Source organism: Cornus florida, unplaced genomic scaffold, assembly GCF_030987335.1.
Source record: "Cornus florida cultivar Cherokee Brave unplaced genomic scaffold, ASM3098733v1 CherokeeBrave_3.0.0_Hap2_Chr02, whole genome shotgun sequence".
Classification (NCBI taxonomy): domain Eukaryota; kingdom Viridiplantae; phylum Streptophyta; class Magnoliopsida; order Cornales; family Cornaceae; genus Cornus; species Cornus florida.
In genome coordinates this window covers 33,943,300-33,961,802 of record NW_026775572.1, presented here as the reverse complement: position 1 = coordinate 33,961,802, position 18,503 = coordinate 33,943,300, and the positions used below count along the sequence as shown (strand labels likewise).

The following is an 18,503-nucleotide window of genomic DNA, read 5'->3' as shown; positions in this document are numbered from 1 at the left end:
AACTGCCGTAGAAGGATGGCATTCGATTACCATACTCTTAGTGAGATTAAACCTGGTAAGAAAGGCCTGGAGCCGTTCATCCTTGTGTTGCCGCATCGTGAACAGGCTCGAGATGTCCTTCGGCGGGCGTTTGTTCCCATAGTACTGGCTTATGAACCGATCGCACAGGTCCCTGAAACTGCCAATGGAGCTCCTAGGCAAGTTTTTGAACCAGCTGAGCGCCGGTCCGGCCAAACTTGTAGGGAAGCATTTGCACATTAAAGAGTCGTTTTCCGTATTCAGGGCCATTTTCAACTGGATATGATACACATGATCGATCGGATCGGTTGTTCCGTCAAACAGAATAAAGACTGGCATAGCAAACTTCCTTGGATGCGGCGCATTCAAGATCTCGTCGGTGAATGGTGAATCCACCGTCCGAGCTGCGGATCGGAGAGCTTCATTCTCTCTCTGGAGTCCGGCGGTAGCTCTGTGAGTTACGGTTCTGCCCTCCGAACCGTGATGAGTGACAGTAACCATGGAGGGCCGGTAAGACGGATCGAACGACCGTTCCTCTATGAACTCTCTCTGCCAAGGCGACGCTACTCGACGGCGATCTACCTCCATCACTTCCTCTCGGTCAAACCTTTCCCGCTGCGGATCAACGTGAGTCGAGCCTTCGTGATCTTCAACTCGACGAACATTTGGCGGCGAATTGTCCATCATCCTTTCATCACGGTGGTGAGCTGACTGATTGTTCTCGTTCTGATCGCCTTGATGCGCGATACTAGATGGAACACCTCCTTCTCCGACCGGAAGCGGATGCGAGACTGCGGGTATCTGCCGATGCTGCAATCCAGCTTTCAATTCTGCATTTTCTTTTCTGAGAGCTTCAATCAAATTCATCAACTCTTCAAGCTTTGTTTGCTGGACAGCCTCCATCGGATTGGAGCTTTCACCTATCATTATTCCCGAACGGAGTAAAGGCATTAATCTCAAGTTCGCGAGTAGATCTGAGCTTCGTGAGTAGGAATTTTTAGATCTGGCTTCTAATTCTCCGAATTATGCTCACTGTTTACAAGATCTGAATTGCCTGGACTCTAAATCCGTCAAATCCTGTCACAATCGAGCAACTCGCGGTTGCGTAGATCTGAAGTCACTCCTGCCAAAGCTTCAAGAATCGTAATTCCTCCAGAGTAGGTCACAATCGCTCAGATCTGGATTCAAATCCGCAAGATCGAGTCTCGATCAACCGAATTGGTTTGAATCCATTCGATACTCCTCATTGATCAACCAAACTTTTTTGCGTTTCCCACAGACGGCGCCAATTGAAGATGCAAGAAACTCCTTCTATTCTTTCTCTCTCTAGAATTCTTACACCTCAACCCCAATCAAGATCCCCCTCCTCTTCATTCCAACTCCTATTTATAGATACTTACCAGATATTTACAAGATATTTACAAGATATTTACTAATTGCTGGACCTGGGCCTGGGCCTCAGTAAGCCCTGGTCACTCTTAATGGGCTTGCTCCCGCTCGGCCCATATGGCAGTGTCTTTTTATGGGCTGACCCAGCTGTTCGGACTGAAGGTTGTGTTTCGCGAGTCGGACCTGGCCCATGTCATCCAGGGCCTCCTCAAGTACCAAAACATTCTTTTAACTCATTTTCCTCAACAACAAAATACATACATGAATAAACAAATAAAAACATTTCCGGGTAACAATATTGTTATACTACTTTTCAAATAGTAATAATTTTTTTTAGGTCTAACAACCTCAAGAGAGAGAAGAGAGTTTCTAAGTTCTCAGTAATTTTAAATCTAGACAATAACTACCAAAGCCTAATGGTATCTTTCTTCTTTCAAAGTGAAAGGTAGAGGAATAAAAAAAAAAAAAGGTAAGAGTGCAAGTTCTTTGGTTGGGGAAAAAATAAAACTAAAAATTGATTCGAGTGTTCATACATACATTATTATAAAACACAACCAAATGAACATTCTAAATATCTTTCAAGAGCATCATTTCACCACTTGTACTATCAAACCCTATGCAGAAGTTGACAAAGTCTGGTCTTACACATACATTTCACACAAACAAGCAGAATTTATCTATGAACTGACATGTTTGTTAAGCATAACAAAGAAGAAAAAAAAACTTGACAGAATAGCCGGAGCATACCCAACAAAAACCAGTATTATCATTCTTCAGCCAGACCTCCAAGTTCTCACCCAAAAACAAAAAAAAAAAACATCATTTCTCATATAAAGATATCTAATTAGTTCTTTCTCACAAAAAATCACTAACCAGAGTGTTAAAGTTAATATCATGCGTGTAAGTCGAACTCTACACATCTCATAGCAGAAATGTCTAAAGGACTTTCTCAACTCTCATGACACTTTGCATTATAGCCAATGAATTTTTTTTAAAGTTAATATAATGTGTGTAACTCGAGCTCTACACATTTCAGCATGAATGTCTGGAGGACTTTCTCGTGAGAGCATGAATTTAGAAGACAGCAGAGATGTAGTTATCAACAAATGTTGCGTGATACTGGCTCTGTTAATAAAAACAAAGTATTAAAGAAATAATTAATAAAATCAAAATAAATACCACCAAACAAAACATAAAAAGAATTTAAACCTAGGCAAAAAAAAACATACCTATTTTCTTTTTGCCTACTCCACCCATTCCCATCAACTCTCTTCTTTTAGAGAAGAGACCTATATTATTAGGACAAAAGAGGAAAAGTTTTAAAAGCGTTAATAAACTTGTAAAACATATATTCTGAAATTGAAAACTAAACTTCCAAGTCTTTAATTCCCATTAATAAATTGTTCGAGCATCCCATCATAACAATATTATATGTATATAGAAACAAAAACAAAAACAAAAAATCAGTATGTAAAACATGAATAAATAAACGTAACCAATAGCTAAAAATGCCAATTAAAATTTAAAAAAAGTAAGAGTTTGTTACCTGATGACTGAGGATGCATGTTTCTTGAACCTTGTTCTTACTAAATGTTAAGGCCCAATGCCAACCCTAAAAATAAGAACACTCAAGTTGTGAGGAAAATGTTTCACAATCTCCCTCATAACAAATAAAGCACCACTATCTAAGTACTATCGGTATCATGTATCAACCCAACCCAACTATGCTTTCAGTCAAAATATTAGACACCTATATGTGAAAAGTGGAAAGAGGTGTGATTACACATAGGTGCGATGAGCACATATTATACTCAGCTCTAATGTTAAATTTATCCAATAACAAAATATAATAAATCAGTTTAGAAATAATCTTCAAAATTAACAAATCAATATCCTCATATTCATCAAAAACCAAAATTTGAAAATAAAAATATGACAGAAAGATTAAATATTTCCTTCGTGCATTACACAGAGATTTCTCAATGGGGTGGGCTAAATCAAAATATAGCAACCAAAATCAACTGTTGTTTAATTCAATTTTAGTTTACTAATAATGTTTCTTTAGACAATTGACCGATTAAGGCATAGAAAATCCTATTTGGGTAATTAATGAAAAAAATTACCAATTTATTTCTGAATAATTCATCACTCAGTACCTACCCTATCTCTTCTTTTGACAAATTTACTAATCCTGTTTGAGAATCTACTAGTGGAAGCAGAGTGCGAGGTAGTTCATGGAATCATGGCAAGCCCCTTCCAACACTATGGAATTCACTCAAAAGAATGCTTTTTGTAAGTATTTTAATTTTCAAGAAGTAACTTTAGAGCTTTACCCTATATTAAGCAGTTTTGCTTGTCAAAGTTCTTGTTATAACTTTTTTTTAGTTCCGAAACGATTTCCATCTCAAAAAGCTTGGCATGTTGATAGAAATTGTTTCAGATTCAATCTCTGCAGATTTCTAATCCAATTCAGATTCTTTCTTCTTCTTTTTTTTCTTTTTTTTTTTCATACCCAGATTCAAATTTTCTTGTAGATACAACAACAAAAAAGAAAAAGAAAAAAAGAAGTTATAGAAATAAATAAAAAAATAAAAAAAAAAAAAAAAAAATTGTTTTGCTGAAATAAAATGTATATATGGCGATTACCTCAAAATGTTTATATTGTAAAATAAATAAATAAATAAAAAATAAAAATAAAAAAAGATCATAAAAAATTTCACCATATAGGATTTTTTAGTTTGCAAAACAAGAATTACAGAGCTTGATTAGTTGATTTAGACAAAAACTTAAAACAATACCCATACATACAAGTTAGCAGATGCAGAGAGAGGGCCGAGGGGGGTAAGCTTGAGAGTTGAGAGACAGCCGCTGAAGCTTGCAAACGGCGAACCCGAATTGGAACAGCGGGCAATGGAAACTGAAAGATATGGGTTTTGATTTTTTGAACAATCTGAAATCATATGCCGATATGGGTTTTGAACTTTTAATTCTTGTAGACAAATAGATAAACTGAAATATATGAGTTTTGAACTTCTGATTCTTCTAAATTTTGTAGTTTGCAGCAGCAGCAGCAGCAGCAGAGAGAGGGGGGGAGGGCAAGCTCAGAGTTGAGAACGAGAATAGAGATAGAGGCGATTGGGGAAGCTGAAATGATTTGTCTTAAAAAGCAGGTTTGGTCAAATCTATGGGTCAAAAGGCAGGTTTGGTACTGAAATTGCAGGATACGGGCTGATTTAATTCTGATACAGGGATAATGATATTCCGTCTTTAGAGTTTTCAAACTCACAGAAGCTCATTGTCACAAGAGCAACAAACAAAGGTGATTGATTACGTAACACGGTCTACAATAATTTATCACCAAAATAATATTCCATTCATTTCATATTAATTATCAACTTAAAAAATTTTGATTCGTGATTTTTATGAATCAAAATTACCGAAGTAGATATAAGATTTAGATACTATACAAATACATAAAAAAAAATATAAATAAAAATAATTTCAAATAACTCAAAAATAAAATATAATAGTAATTCAAAATTTTTAAAATTGACTACTAATGGGATGGAAGTGATACCAGTAACTACTAAAATTTTGAACTACTTTTTGTTTTTTTTTGGTGACCCATCATCCATGTTAGAGTATTATAAATTTTGAAGCTTTGTCGCCTTGAATTAGTAGCAGCCCTACGTTTATTTGGCTTGGGCGTTTTATTATAATATGGCGACTGAATTGACTTGGAATTGATTGAGTGAGCTAATTCTATTAATAATTATTTTATGTTTTTTAGTTGGGCTAAAATTAGTATAGTATAAAAAAAAAAAAAAAAAAAAAAATTAGAATGCGTTCAAGTCTACCAAAACTCACCCCTACATCTATCATTAGGGTTAGAAATAATGTAATTTGTGTTTGTAAATTATAATTGCATCGTATCAATTTAAAAATATTTTACTAAATAATTCAATCAAAACACCACCTGTTTAATGATACGCAAGAAACGTTAAACCCCAATCCATATAGTGTGTATTCTGCTGTGGATTAGTGAGTGTGTTTTGTACTAAGGTATTGTCTTTTGGGCAAATGGATGGTAACAAATGGCACCAATTTGATCAAGATAGTTGACGGGATGTAATGAAAGGCTGTTGCGCCTGGGGGAAGACTCAGTAAAAGTGTGAGAGAATAAATTAGGATAGGGATAGAGGACAAAAGAAAAAGTGGGGTGACGTGTGAGATGTGGTGTGGATTGAATGTATAATTCGGTGTGTGCGAGTGTATTAATGTATGAGTGAGGTTAAGGATGATGTTACTGTATTACTCCCTCTATTTTAAAAAATACATTTTTTATGTAAAGAATTTAATTTTTTATGATAATAGAATTTTAATAATTTTTTATTATATTAATAAGAGTGAAGTTCTAAATATGTTTTTATTAAAAAATTAAATAATATTTTGTAATTAGTGTACTTATTTAGTTAAAAAGATAATTTGAAAATGTTATAGTAAAAAATAGTATATTTAATTTTAGAATGAGATATGTTTTTTTTCAGAAAACTCTATAAAAAAGTAGACAAACTAAAAGAGTATATATTTAAAAATAGAGATGTGTGAAAAAAAAAAAAAAAAAATTTAATTTCACCTACACTTTTTGAAGTTTTTCAATATTTCACACACACCCTCTCTACGTTTCATAATTCCACCTATTTCTCTTGAGGTTTTGATTTATGTAGCAAATTATCCCCTGCGATTAGGCAATTGACGGTGAACAAATTAGTATAAGGTCAATTTTGCCCTTTCAATACTTGAAATGACATTTTTAACCTCATTACCCGATGCAAATTTACAAAATTACCCTTAACTTATAAACTAAAAAGGATAACTGTGCCTTCATATCACCGAACCCAGAACACCCCCCATTCACCAATCGTTTCAACTTTGTAAGTCGCCGGAATTGAGCCCACAGTATTAATCCATGCACCAACAAATGGTGACCAAACAAGTCTGAACGATGTGCAAGGATGACTAGGCGATGCAAAACGGGAATTGCAGCCACATAATTTACCAACAAGGACCGACGACGAAACTGTTTTTACTGGCGAGAAACGGCGAGACTGAACTGACAGGCGATGAAGCGATTAAACGGCGGTGAAGAGAACGGCAGACATGCTTCAATGAAGGACGCTGATGAGACTGTTTGGTGGAATGAAATTACCGGCATGAAGCGGGCTGTGACAAGGATGGTGAAGCTTGCAGTTTTAACAATGGTGACGAACTTACAGAGCTAGGCCGGATTCTTCTACAGAGCTTTGGCGTGTCTATGGCCGTTTTGAATTGGGTTTCACCGAGGTGGGTTGAGGAATGGCTGCTCGCCGGACTGAACTGGGTTTGGTCGAACTTAGTTCGTTCTAGCTTTGAGCTTGACTGAATCGCAGAACTGGGTTTGGTATGACTGAATCGCTGTTAGCCGGTCTGAAAAAGGAGGAACCTTAGTTCAGTCCAAACACCGGACTTCAAAACCGTCAAATCTACGGCTGTGTAGTCGCCATCAAATCTACCTTTGTAACGCTGGATAAGAACGAGGTCAGACGGGTCAAAAATGACGACGGCGAAGTTCACAGCTACCTCGACCCAGTCCAGTCCGGTGATCCCAAGTCCGATAAAGCTCAGTTCAGTCCGGCGAAGCTTCGCGGTTTGTTCACTACATGTTGGTGGTCTTGCCTACGCTATTTTGGCACCTTAAGCAAAGCACGTTTGAACTGAGGTTCACCTCTACTGCTCGCCGGACTGGACTGAAGCTCGCCGGAGTCAAACCTGTGTGTAATGTATATGTATGTCTATGTGTCTGTCCGTATATATGTGTATGTGTGTATATGTGTCTTCGTATATGTACGTGGTGGGTGGTCAGTCGTGGTGGTGGTGGGTTGAGGTGGAGAAGCGACGAGATCGGTTTTGTAACTCGTCGGAGATCGCTTCACCCAGTTCAGTCTGGCGATCCCTACTCCGGTGAAAAGCTTGCAACGGAGGCTGTGATAAAAACCAGCGAACTGCCCTTGCAATTGAACGGCGACTGTCCTTGCAATTGAACAGCGGGCAGTAAGGAGAACGGCTCGGCTGTGATAAGAGCCACCTTTTTCTGTGGTGGCTATCGGTGGCATAGTTTCTTCGTCGCCGGCAATAATAAAGAAAAAAAGAAAGATATATATAGTGTGTCTATATATGCGTCTGAGTAGAGAGAGACATAGAGGGTATTAGAGTCTTTTCCTTTTAAGTTATAAATTTTAATATATAATTCAAGGGTAAAACAGTAAAATCACACATTTTTGTCAGTAAACTAATCGTCTGTTACCGACAGGGGGCGTAGGTGACATTAAAAAAACGTAGAGAGAGTGTGTGTGAAATATTGGTAAAGTTCAGAGAGTATAGGTGAAATTAATCCAAAAAAAAATAGATAAATATTTTGGAACAAGAGAGTACGGAGTATATATTTAGAGATAGAGATGGGGTTGTTGACTGTTAAATGACAGCTGTGCGTGGGTAGTGATGAAAAAGTTAAATGAGAGCCATAAATGAGAGATTGAAATAAATGGACCATAGAGATGATGGAGTTGTCCTTGTCAAAACGATCTCTTCCAGATACGCGTATATGATATTTACAAATATAAATTTTTATGGTGAAAAAAATATGTATATATAAATATGTAGAGAGAGAAAGGCAATACAGATGTCCGAGTACGGGAGAGAGAGTGAAAGTGTGAGATTAAGGCCCTGTTTGGTATCTGTTTTATTTCATGTGTTTTTGTTGCAGGTCCGCTACAGTAGCCCAAAAGTGGCCCAAAGCATGTTTGGCTCGTTATGTTTTGATTGGAACAGTTGTAAAACATTTTAATAAAAAAGGCCCAAAACTTGAAACACCATTTTGGTGTTTTAAGTTGTTTCAGCACTGTTTGGCCCACTTCATGCACTGTAGCGGAGGAAGTAATTCGGCCAAACTTATAACACTCTACAACAAGTATAAAGGCCACGCTTAAATATTTTAGGTCATTTTGCACCCCAATTTTCTCTCTCCTCCATTGATGTTCTCTGTGGCGATTCGACTATACAGTGCTTGCGTCTTGAAAACTTCAATCAATTCAAGCCTTTTTGCTTAAAACCACCACCGATCTAAAGCCCTTTACACTTTTCGTCAAAGAAGAAGCCAGGTTTGACCTATTTAGTTTAACTTTGTTCGATTAAGTTCAACATATTGGCTGTTTTTCTGTATTTTTGTTAGTTTTTTTTGTTGGAAATCCATAGATGGTGTGTAATATTCTTTGATTTTGGAGGGTTTTTTTTTTTAAAAATTGATTTTTTCTGAAAACCGTAGTTTTTCTTTCAGTTTTACGAACATAAAACTCTTCTATATTGTTAGATTTGAGCTTATATTTGAAGGGAAACCAATATTTGTAGAAACCCTAAATTTTTCTTTCGATTTTTGGATTAATTACCACAACAGTGTTGTGTTAGAGCCTAATAAATATTTATAGAAATCCCAAATTTTTGACAAATGGTGATATATTCGTGTTAGTTTTCTCTGATTGGTTGTTAATATGTGCTCGTCATTTCATAAGCGTACAAGACCTCTGAATTTGTCTGGGTCATGGGCACTGTCAAGGAACTGTAATTATTGATATGGATTATTATTGTGTAAAAAAATCTAACTTTTGATGAATAATGCTTCTTAATTTTGCGGGGTAAAATTACGTATGTTGGATTGACAACAATACAATACAGGAGGGTTGAAGGAATTGATTAGTCTCCATTTGAGTTAATTTATATGGTTATGACCTTTCATTTAAGTTCTGTTAGCATCAGAGGCTCTTCAACTGTATTTAATTTTGGATTTATTAGTGTGAATTTGATTAATTTGGCTGCTTGATCAATATGACTTTTCATATATGATAATATATTTATATTAGCTCCCCCTTGTCAATTGTTGGTTTAAGCTTGATGAGTATGAAGATGTATGCACCTTTTTTTTGTGCAATTGGAACTTTTATAGTTAAATAGAAGACTGTGTGATCAACCAATGAATGTGAGGTTTCAATTTTCAGTTGAGTATTGAGGAGTTGTGAAGCTATAACTAGATTATATTTGGAAACTTCCACATAGGTTTATTAATTTGTAAATGTTTTGAGTTTTTCTAGTTGTGATAGAGTAACTTTAATACCATCAATAGTTTTTCCTAATTTAAAATTATTATTTTTTTGTTATTAATTATAGTGTTGTTATTAATATGTTAGATGGATATGAATGTTGAGAATGTGGAACAATGCGGTGATTCTCTCACAATTGAAGAAGTGGTTGAAGTTACGAACGATGGAAAATTGTTATGGGATGAGTCACTCATTGAAAAATTCGTGAATATTATGGTGGAAGAAGTTAAAGCTAATAATCGTAGTGGCACAACATTTAGTAAAAATGGTTGGAGTAATTTAGTCAAACAAATGAATGTTCAAACGGGGAGAAAATTTGGTTTAACCCAACTTCGGAATAAGTTTAATGGTTTGAGGAAAATTTATACTGAGTTTAAGAAATTATTATCGGAGACTGGCGTGGGATATAACAATGAGACGGGCATGGTTATAGTTGAGGAAGAGAGATGGGACAGGTTGTGCAAGGTTAGTAATTTAATTATTAGTCCTAAATAAATAATAAAATCTTGTATATTATTGGTTATGTGGTTAATATTATAACAAAATTTGTAGGTTGTTACGAATGCAAATAAGTATAAAAAGTATGGATGTAAGCATTTTGACAAGATGTCGACTATATTTGGGGACACATATGCAAAAGGGATACATGCCCACCCATCCACTACAGCACCACCCACAATCATTTTGCCCACTCCCAATGATGACGATGATGAGGAAGAGGGTTGTGAGGTCAGTCCCCCACCTTTACGTAAAGGTAAGAAAGCCAAAAGAGATGCTTTATCTCCTGGTATAGCTGCACTCTTGTCAAACATGAATGAGAATTCTGAGAGGAGAGCTGAGAGAATGGAAGCTGCAATAGAGAAAGCAGCTAAAGCATCTTCTACTTCTACTCGTGTATCTTCATGTGAGAAAGGAGATGATGAAGCTCTCTCTCCCTCAAAAAATGATAGAGATTATGAAATGTTTGATGCCTCCATGCTCCTTTTACAAAAAATACCTGGAATTGAGATGGCCCAATTCGCTAAGGTATCGAAGTTATTACATGATTCTGAGAAGTGGCAGAAATTTTTTCTTTCGGCACCTGAGGATGTAAGAATTGGTTGGGCATTGAATGTTTGAGTTTTTCTTTATGGATGATTGTGTTTTGTGTCATCGTTTAACTTATTACTATCTCACATTTGGATGACTGTAATAACTTAAATACTTTTATTATCTCACATTTGGATGACTGTAATAACTTAAATATTTTTATTATCTCACATCTGGATGACTGTAATAACTTAAATACTTTTATTATCTCACATTTGGATTACTGTAATAACTTAAATATTTTTATTATCTCACATCTGGATTGTTGTAATAACTTAAATACTTTTTATTATCTCACATTTGGATGGCTATAATAACTTAAATAATTTTATTTCTTGGATGCCTGTTAGTACTCAAATACTTTAATACCATTATTTAAATGTTTGTTTTATTATTTAAATGTTTTGTTTATTATTTAATTGATTTGCTTATTAACTTAAATGTTTTGCTTGTATTAAATCTTTAAATAGGGTAATGGATATGTGGAACAATATAAGAAGAATAATTCAATTATATGACGATGAGGAGGACAATGAGAGTGTCTTAATATTTGCTGCTCTTTTAGAAGAGCAGAACTTCTATCAAAAGAGGCGTTGTAGGGATTCCATTTTACAAGGGGAAACATATGTTATGGAGATTCTAAACGGCCATAGAGAAAGATGTTATGAAAATTTTAGGATGTATCCTGAAGTTTTCAGAACATTGTGTAGTACCCTGAAAGGTATAGGGCTGAAGGATTCTAAATTTTTAACTGTTTATGAACAAGTGGCAATCTTTTTGCTCACTTTATCTCATAATCAAAGGAATCGTGTTGTAGCAGAGAGATTTCAACACTCCACTGAAACCATTTCTAGACACTTCCATGCTGTGTTGCATGCAGTATGTCAGTTGGGCACCCATATCATTGCCCCTCCTAATTTTTCTGTGATTCCGAATAAGATTAGAGAGTCTTCTAGGTTTTACCCTTACTTCAGGCATTGTGTGGGAGCTATAGATGGAACCCACATTCCTGCAACTCTGCCAGCAAGTACACAACTTCCATTTCGTGGTAGAAAGGGTTATACTACACAAAATGTAATGGCTGTATGTGACTTTGACATGAGGTTCACATATGTGCTAGCTGGGTGGGAAGGCTCAGCTAATGATTCGAGAATCCTAAATGAGTGTACTGAAAATGAGGCAATGAACTTTCCAGCTCCACCAGCAGGTAATATTATTTTACAAATTCACTTAATATATGGTTAGTTTATCATACTGTATATATCTTTATGTATTCTAAACATGGCAGGTAAGTATTATTTGGTGGACTCAGGGTATGCCAATAAGCCTGGTTATTTGGCCCCATTTCGAGGTCATACTTACCACTTTCAGGAATACCGTAGGACTAGACAACCTCGTGGTCGGGAGGAAGTGTTCAATCATAGGCATTCATCTTTGAGAAATATAATTGAGCGATGCTTTGGGTTATTGAAGATGAGATTCGCTATTTTGAGGGCAATGCCTCCTTATAAGTTTTCAACACAAGTATTGATTGTAATGGCTTATTGCACATTACATAATTTCATCAAAAATCAGCATCAGCCTGATGACATATTTGATGGTAATGATCCTCCTCAAAGTGATGGTGAAGATGATGAGATTGTTGAGCATGTGCCTTCGGCTCAGCTTCGAGAAATGGATCAGTTGCGTAATACTATTGCTGATCAAATTTGGAATTCTCTTCAGCACTCTTGATCCTTCTGAAAGTGGTGGTATATTTTTTCTTTTATATGTAATATATTTGTTGCTATTGTGAGCTTGCAATATATATATGTAATATAAATCTTTTTTACAGATATATAATTCAACTTAAATGCTATTATTGCAGATATGAAGTGTGTTGATGCTCTCTTGAAGGCCACATGTGCTGTTATGAAGATGATGTGTCGTTGCCATTGCATCCACTTTATGAACTTCTTATCAATTTTTAGTGACAACTATGTATTATTAATGCTTTGTTCCAAACATTTTATGTACAACTTAAACTTGTTTAATTTGTTGGTTGAATATTTAAGGACTTGTAAATGTTATACATTCTATTTCAATTATGCTTTCAATTGAGTTTGTTTTTATTTTAATGTTGTGTTGGACTATACAGGTATTAGGATAATAAAATTGAATTAGGTTATTGCAAAGAACTTGTAAATAGGTTATTGCAAATTTTTTTTACAAATATTGACTCTCATGTAGTATTGTAAAATGTGACTAGAGATTATTTATTTTAAATGTTGAGTTGGACTATACAGGTATAATCATAATAAAATTGAAGCAGGTTATTGTAAAGAACTTGTAAATAGGTTATTGCAAATTTTTTTACAAACGTTGATTCTCATGTAGTATAGTAAAATGTGACTAGAGATTATTTATTTTTAATATTGAGTTGGACTATACATGTATAATGATAATAAAATTGAAGTAGGTTATTACAAATAACTTGTAAATAGGTTATTACAAAAATTAATATATATATAATTTGGTGGGGGTTTACATTTTTTTACAAAAGAGAAGGCAAGAATTTGTATTTTGGAGTTAAATTTCTACCAATGCAGACTTATAAGAGTCGAAAATTATTATCAGCGCTGTGTAGTATTTTTTTTTTCTTCTTTCGCTAATGCGAAAAATGAGCAAAATGAATGAAACACAAACCTATGGACAATCATCACCAAAGGAACAAACTATACCAGGAAATTTCAAATAACTTAAAGTGTAGTTTCAGATCAAGATAACATGCTCTGTGTGTGTGTGTGTGTGTATTTGTGTGTTCAAATTTTAATATATTTATTAAAAATATATAGACTATTTATATAGAAATAAATTTATAAATAAATTTAAAATTTATAAAAATAAATTAAAAACAATGATAACCAAACATGTTTTTTGTTTCTGTTTTATTTTGTTTACAACAGTTAGAGCTACCAAACATGTTTTGTTTTTAAAATTCTTGAAACGCATGACTTACCAAACATGTTTTGCATGTTTTTGTTTCCGACATTTTTACAGTAAAAGATCGTTCCCAAACATGCTTCCGATTTTTGCCAAAACACTCTAATAGTAAAAACGCTATTTCTGTTTTAGTCAAAAACAAAACGCCTAAAGTAAAACGCATGCCAAACGGGCCCTAACAGGTATGAAGAGAGAGAGAGAGAATGTGGTCCACGCTTGAAGGCCTGCTCTTTCCCTAAGTACCTGATTGTTGCAGGTTGCTTTTAAGCTTTAGTTGATTTTGAATTTGCTTACATTTTGTTTCTTTTTTATTTTGGTTGCGCTTTTATTCTTGTTTGTACAGATTTTTTATTTATTCTTTTTTTTAAAAGTACAGTTTCTTATTTTAATACTACAACTTACTCCTTCTACCAAAATAAAAAATTTAAAAATTCAAGAGGTTTTTTTGCGGTCAAAGAGAGATTCAAACAAGTTGAATTGCTGCTTTAAAAACGCTTCTCTTTAATTCTTGGGCAAAGTGCTGAGTAGCTCTTTACTACAGATACATAGTTATATATATATATATAAACACTCTAGTATATATAATATATATATTGTTTCTAAAATATTTGACCATCTTTCCATTTAAAATAGGACAACTTTGTTAAAACTCCCAAAATTATTAAAAAGTGATCATAAAACTCCAACCAATTTTAAAAACCCTCAATAATATAACAATGTTATCATTTTACCCTAACTCTGTCAATTAGTCCCGTTAACCCAACGCGTGGTTAACAAATGCTTTGACAAATTAACTTTTGTGACAAAAATATCCTTGTTATCACATGTACCAAAGAAATGATGTGTATTTAAATATGTTATATCGAAAATACCCCCAAACTTGTAATAGTAAAATCACACCCACAGTGTCATCGCTTTAGTTCATCTTCTCTCCTCCATGCATGAGTTTCAGGAAGCCCTAAAAACCACCGTTATTTCATCCATTATAGAAAGCAGTGGAAGTGATTATCAAATTAAAGAAGAAAAAATAAAATCTGAATTTCATTGATTTCCAATAAAAACAAAGAGCTCGCACGGAGTAAGCCAAATGAAGAATGAAACATCTCAGATTCTAAACTTCAATTTCTTTTCTCCCTCTCCTCGATTCTTTCTGTAATTTTCACTTTGTTTTGATAAACGAATCAATTTTCAATTCCAAAACGGAGGCCAACTTTCTTTTATTATTATTATTATTATTATTATTATTATTTTTGCATACAATGCCAATACTTTCAGACAGAGAAATGAACCAGGTATAGTACATATATATTCTATGTGTGCATATATGTAGTGAGAGAAAGAGAGAAACCAACACTCGGATATCAATATCTTTGTTCTGAAGTGATAAAATTAACTGTAGGTTCCTCCATGGAGGATCATCTAAAAATTAACTTTTCGCATATTTCTCTTTGTTCTTTATTTCCTTCTGGTTCTTTCGAGTGGTCGACACGAGAGGCTTTGCAAGGTCGTTCTTCGTCTTCGGTACTTCTTTGTTTTCTCTTCTTCTGTAAGATTATCAACATTAGCTCTCTGGTCTTCGCTGGTCTTGTCGAACTGAAGATCCTTGGAGATGATATCCGGCATCACAAAGTTGGCAATCCAGTACACAAAAAGAAATACTGCACTGTTAACCAAGTCAAACATTGATATTATTGAAACATTGATATTATTGTAGCATTGATAATGATATCATTGTATCATTCTTTCTAATAAAGCATATTAGAATCATAGAAATATAATGGAATTGGAAGTGAAGAGAACCAACCAACCTTGTTTGAAGTAAGACAGTTATGTCACCGCCGGATTCTGCTGGTGCAGTGACACCAAGAACAATTGAAGTGCTGATGGCCTTGGTACTCACATGAATTGTGGTTGGAATGTTTTGCCTACGCAGAGGCGTAGTGGTTCATAGCTGGTGAGCCGAAACAGTTTAGGTGTCTCTAATGGTTGTCTGTGTTTGAGCTGCAAAGCCAAGGGAAGAATTGAAGATTGAGAATGAAGGCATCACATGGTTGAAACCCAGTGGTGCCTTCATTCTATAATATTTTGATTCAATGCCCACAACACAAAATTGAAACCCTAATCAAACTCAAAAGCTAATCAATCAAAAATGACAAACAATTGTAATGAAAATCAACAAACCCACAAACCAATTCATCAAATTACCTAATACCCAGTTGGAGATTCAGCATCAAATCGTAATTCTTATGCCCTTTCGATATAGTCTGACCCGGTTTCTTCACTTCCCCAGTGAAACGACATGGACCCCTTCGGAATTGCTTAACCCCATCACGATCCGACCCAGAACCGTCTCGGTAAAGCATCGAAGCCTCCACATTATCGATTATATCGCAAGTGATATCACCAGCTTCTGTTGGAAACGGCATTAGAAAACGCAAACTTTGGAAGGATTTTTAAAAGATTCCGCTAAGAATTTTTTGCGAATCTATTGACGAGCGCGTTCCTCTCTGCGAGGAGATGAACGTGGTATATTTATTTTCTCAAATCCGTTTCCGGGTGAATGAGAAATTGGCTCCAAAGTAAGTGATTTATAAAGCCTAAATGGGTGTGAATAAAATGGGAAATGCTTATCCCACGTCGAAAAAGTAGCAAAGCAACCTTGAGTATATATATGTCTAGTATGGGATTTGGGTTTGGGCCCAAGGGCACCCAAGTTTTTAAGAGGGGGAGGACCTAGGCTAGCCTGGATCCGAACCAACTACCACGCGCGCACCGCCTGCTCGGTCCGGGCTTGGGCGGGGCGGGGCTTAATTGTAAAATGGGTCTAACCTTTTTACACAAAGTTGGACTGGGCCTGTGTGGTTATTTTATTTGTCTACTGGACTTATTTAAGTGGGCTTGCGGGTGGAGCACATTGGGCTGGGCTAAATTAATGGCCGAAGTTTGCTTGCTGGGCTGGATCGGATTAATCTGTTTTGGGTTTAAATTCAAATCAAAAACCATAAAACAGTTTTTGTTTGAACCAAGGGTTGCGCCTTTTGAACCTAAATCAGTTTTTGGCTTTCTAATGTCTCATTGGTCCACAATGGTTGCATCCATTCGGAATATGGGTGCACCCATTTGGAATAGGCACCATTAAGTCTATAAATAGCCCTCCTTGGATTCATTTCAAAACACACCAAATTCAGAACAAAATCTTCTCTCTTCTGAATTTACTTCTCCCTCTTTTTCTTTTATAATCTGTTTGGGTTCGACCCTAACTAATTGGGTTCGAACCTTAGTCACTCACTTCGAGTCCGAATCCGAGTCTGAGAGTACTTCACCGAGCCGGTTCGCCTATTCCATTGGTTTGAAGTGCTACTACCAAAGGAAGAAAAGTCGTTGTATCCTGGAAGATAGACGCCGAAGAGTTCGTTAGCACCGTAGCGGGGCGTATCTGTCTTAAGGCTATAGAATTAAATTCTAGCCTCGACTTTATCAGGTTTTTTTATAGTTTTATTTTCTTGATATTAAACTATATAAATATATATAGATTATTATAATAAATATTATATTTACAAATAATATTTAAATAAATTATACTATAGTATATGATACATATTTATCAACAATCTTAAGACAGCCACATTTATACTATAGTAATAATTATTTAATTATTATTGTTGTTATAATTATTATAATTTGACTCGTGGTCTGTATATCAATATATAACAGACAAATGGTAAGTACGAGTATTACCGTGCCTAATGTTCCCCTCAGTCATGGGGAGAAGCCCGAAAAATTCAACGGGACGGAGTTTAAAAGGTGGCAACAGAAAATGATGTTCTACCTTACAACTCTGAATCTAAGCAAGTATCTGACTGAGACTGCTCCAGTGTTAGATGAGGGTGATACAGACATTACCAAGCTTGGAGCTGTTGATACATGGAAGCATGGAGACTTCCTATGCAAGAACTACATCCTCAATGGATTGGACAACACCTTATATAATGTGTACAGTCCAATAAATACTGCTAAAGAGCTTTGGGAGTCGTTAGACAAAAAGTATAAAACAGAGGATGCTGGCTTGAAGAAATTCGTGGTTGGACGATTTCTGGACTTCAAAATGATAGACTCCAAGACAGTCGTGAGCCAAGTGCAGGAGCTCCAGCTGATCCTACATGAGATACATGCTGAGAAGATGACATTGAGTGAATCCTTTCAAGTAGCTTCAATCATTGAAAAGCTGCCACCTACTTGGAAAGATTTCAAAAATTACTTGAAGCATAAGCGCAAGGAAATGGGGCTCGAAGACTTAATTGTCAGGCTGAGAATTGAAGAAGATAACCGTACATCTGAAAAGAGAGCCGGAAATTCTTCAATGGTGTCAAAGGCAAATGTAGTGGAAGCAGGACAGAAAAATAAGAAGAAGAAGCACTCTGGAGAAGGTCCTAGCCAAGGAAACTACAAGAAGTTCACTGGGAAGTGTTTCATATGCGGCAAGCTAGGACACCGAGCTAAAGATTGTCGTAGCCGCAAAACACATCATAACCCCAAGAAGAAGACCACTGAGGTGCACATAGCTGAAGAAGATAAGTTGACAGCTGATGTATTAGAGTTAAATATTTCAGCTGTGGTTTCTGAAATCAACCTGGTGAGCAACAACAGAGAATGGTGGGTGGACACAGGAGCTACTCGTCATGTTTGCTCTGAAAAGAGGATGTTCACTACCTATGAAACTATAGATTATAAAGAACAACTTTACATGGGGAATTCTTCTACTGCAAAGGTTGAAGGACAATGAAAGATCAAGCTACTAATGACCTCAGGGAAAGAGCTCACTCTTAATAATGTGCT

At 35.6% G+C, this 18,503-nt stretch overlaps 2 protein-coding genes and 1 long non-coding RNA gene across 3 annotated transcripts; 2 read left to right on the top strand and 1 right to left on the bottom strand.

Moving 5' to 3' along the window:
• Positions 1-2,151: 2,151 nt before the first annotated feature.
• Positions 2,152-4,710, bottom strand: LOC132294621 (uncharacterized). The gene is made up of 4 exons (XR_009478127.1): positions 4,216-4,710; positions 2,954-3,019; positions 2,637-2,696; positions 2,152-2,532 (listed from the first exon to the last, which is right to left on the bottom strand). It is a non-coding gene; the product is annotated as an uncharacterized LOC132294621 (long non-coding RNA).
• Positions 4,711-6,530: 1,820 nt separating this feature from the next.
• On the top strand, positions 6,531-10,715 carry LOC132296020 (uncharacterized). Its single transcript, XM_059794272.1, has 3 exons — positions 6,531-6,668; positions 9,684-10,061; positions 10,149-10,715. Exons 1-3 carry the CDS (start codon positions 6,531-6,533, stop codon positions 10,713-10,715), a joined length of 1,083 nt encoding a protein of 360 aa, XP_059650255.1.
• Positions 10,716-11,159: 444 nt separating this feature from the next.
• On the top strand, positions 11,160-12,419 carry LOC132296019 (protein ALP1-like). The gene is made up of 2 exons (XM_059794271.1): positions 11,160-11,892; positions 11,974-12,419. Exons 1-2 carry the CDS (start codon positions 11,160-11,162, stop codon positions 12,417-12,419), a joined length of 1,179 nt encoding a protein of 392 aa, XP_059650254.1.
• Positions 12,420-18,503: the final 6,084 nt, after the last annotated feature.

Excerpts from the sequence above, each read along its gene's own strand:
- LOC132296020 (XM_059794272.1), top strand. The coding sequence starts at position 6,531 with ATGAAGCGATTAAACGGCGGTGAAGAGAACGGCAGACATGCTTCAATG. Across the intron at positions 6,669-9,683 it reads AGCTTGCAGTTTTAACAATG|ATGGATATGAATGTTGAGAA; the intron begins GTGACGAACTTA and ends TTAATATGTTAG. Across the intron at positions 10,062-10,148 it reads GATGGGACAGGTTGTGCAAG|GTTGTTACGAATGCAAATAA; the intron begins GTTAGTAATTTA and ends CAAAATTTGTAG.
- LOC132296019 (XM_059794271.1), top strand. The coding sequence starts at position 11,160 with ATGGATATGTGGAACAATATAAGAAGAATAATTCAATTATATGACGAT. Across the intron at positions 11,893-11,973 it reads CTTTCCAGCTCCACCAGCAG|GTAAGTATTATTTGGTGGAC; the intron begins GTAATATTATTT and ends TAAACATGGCAG.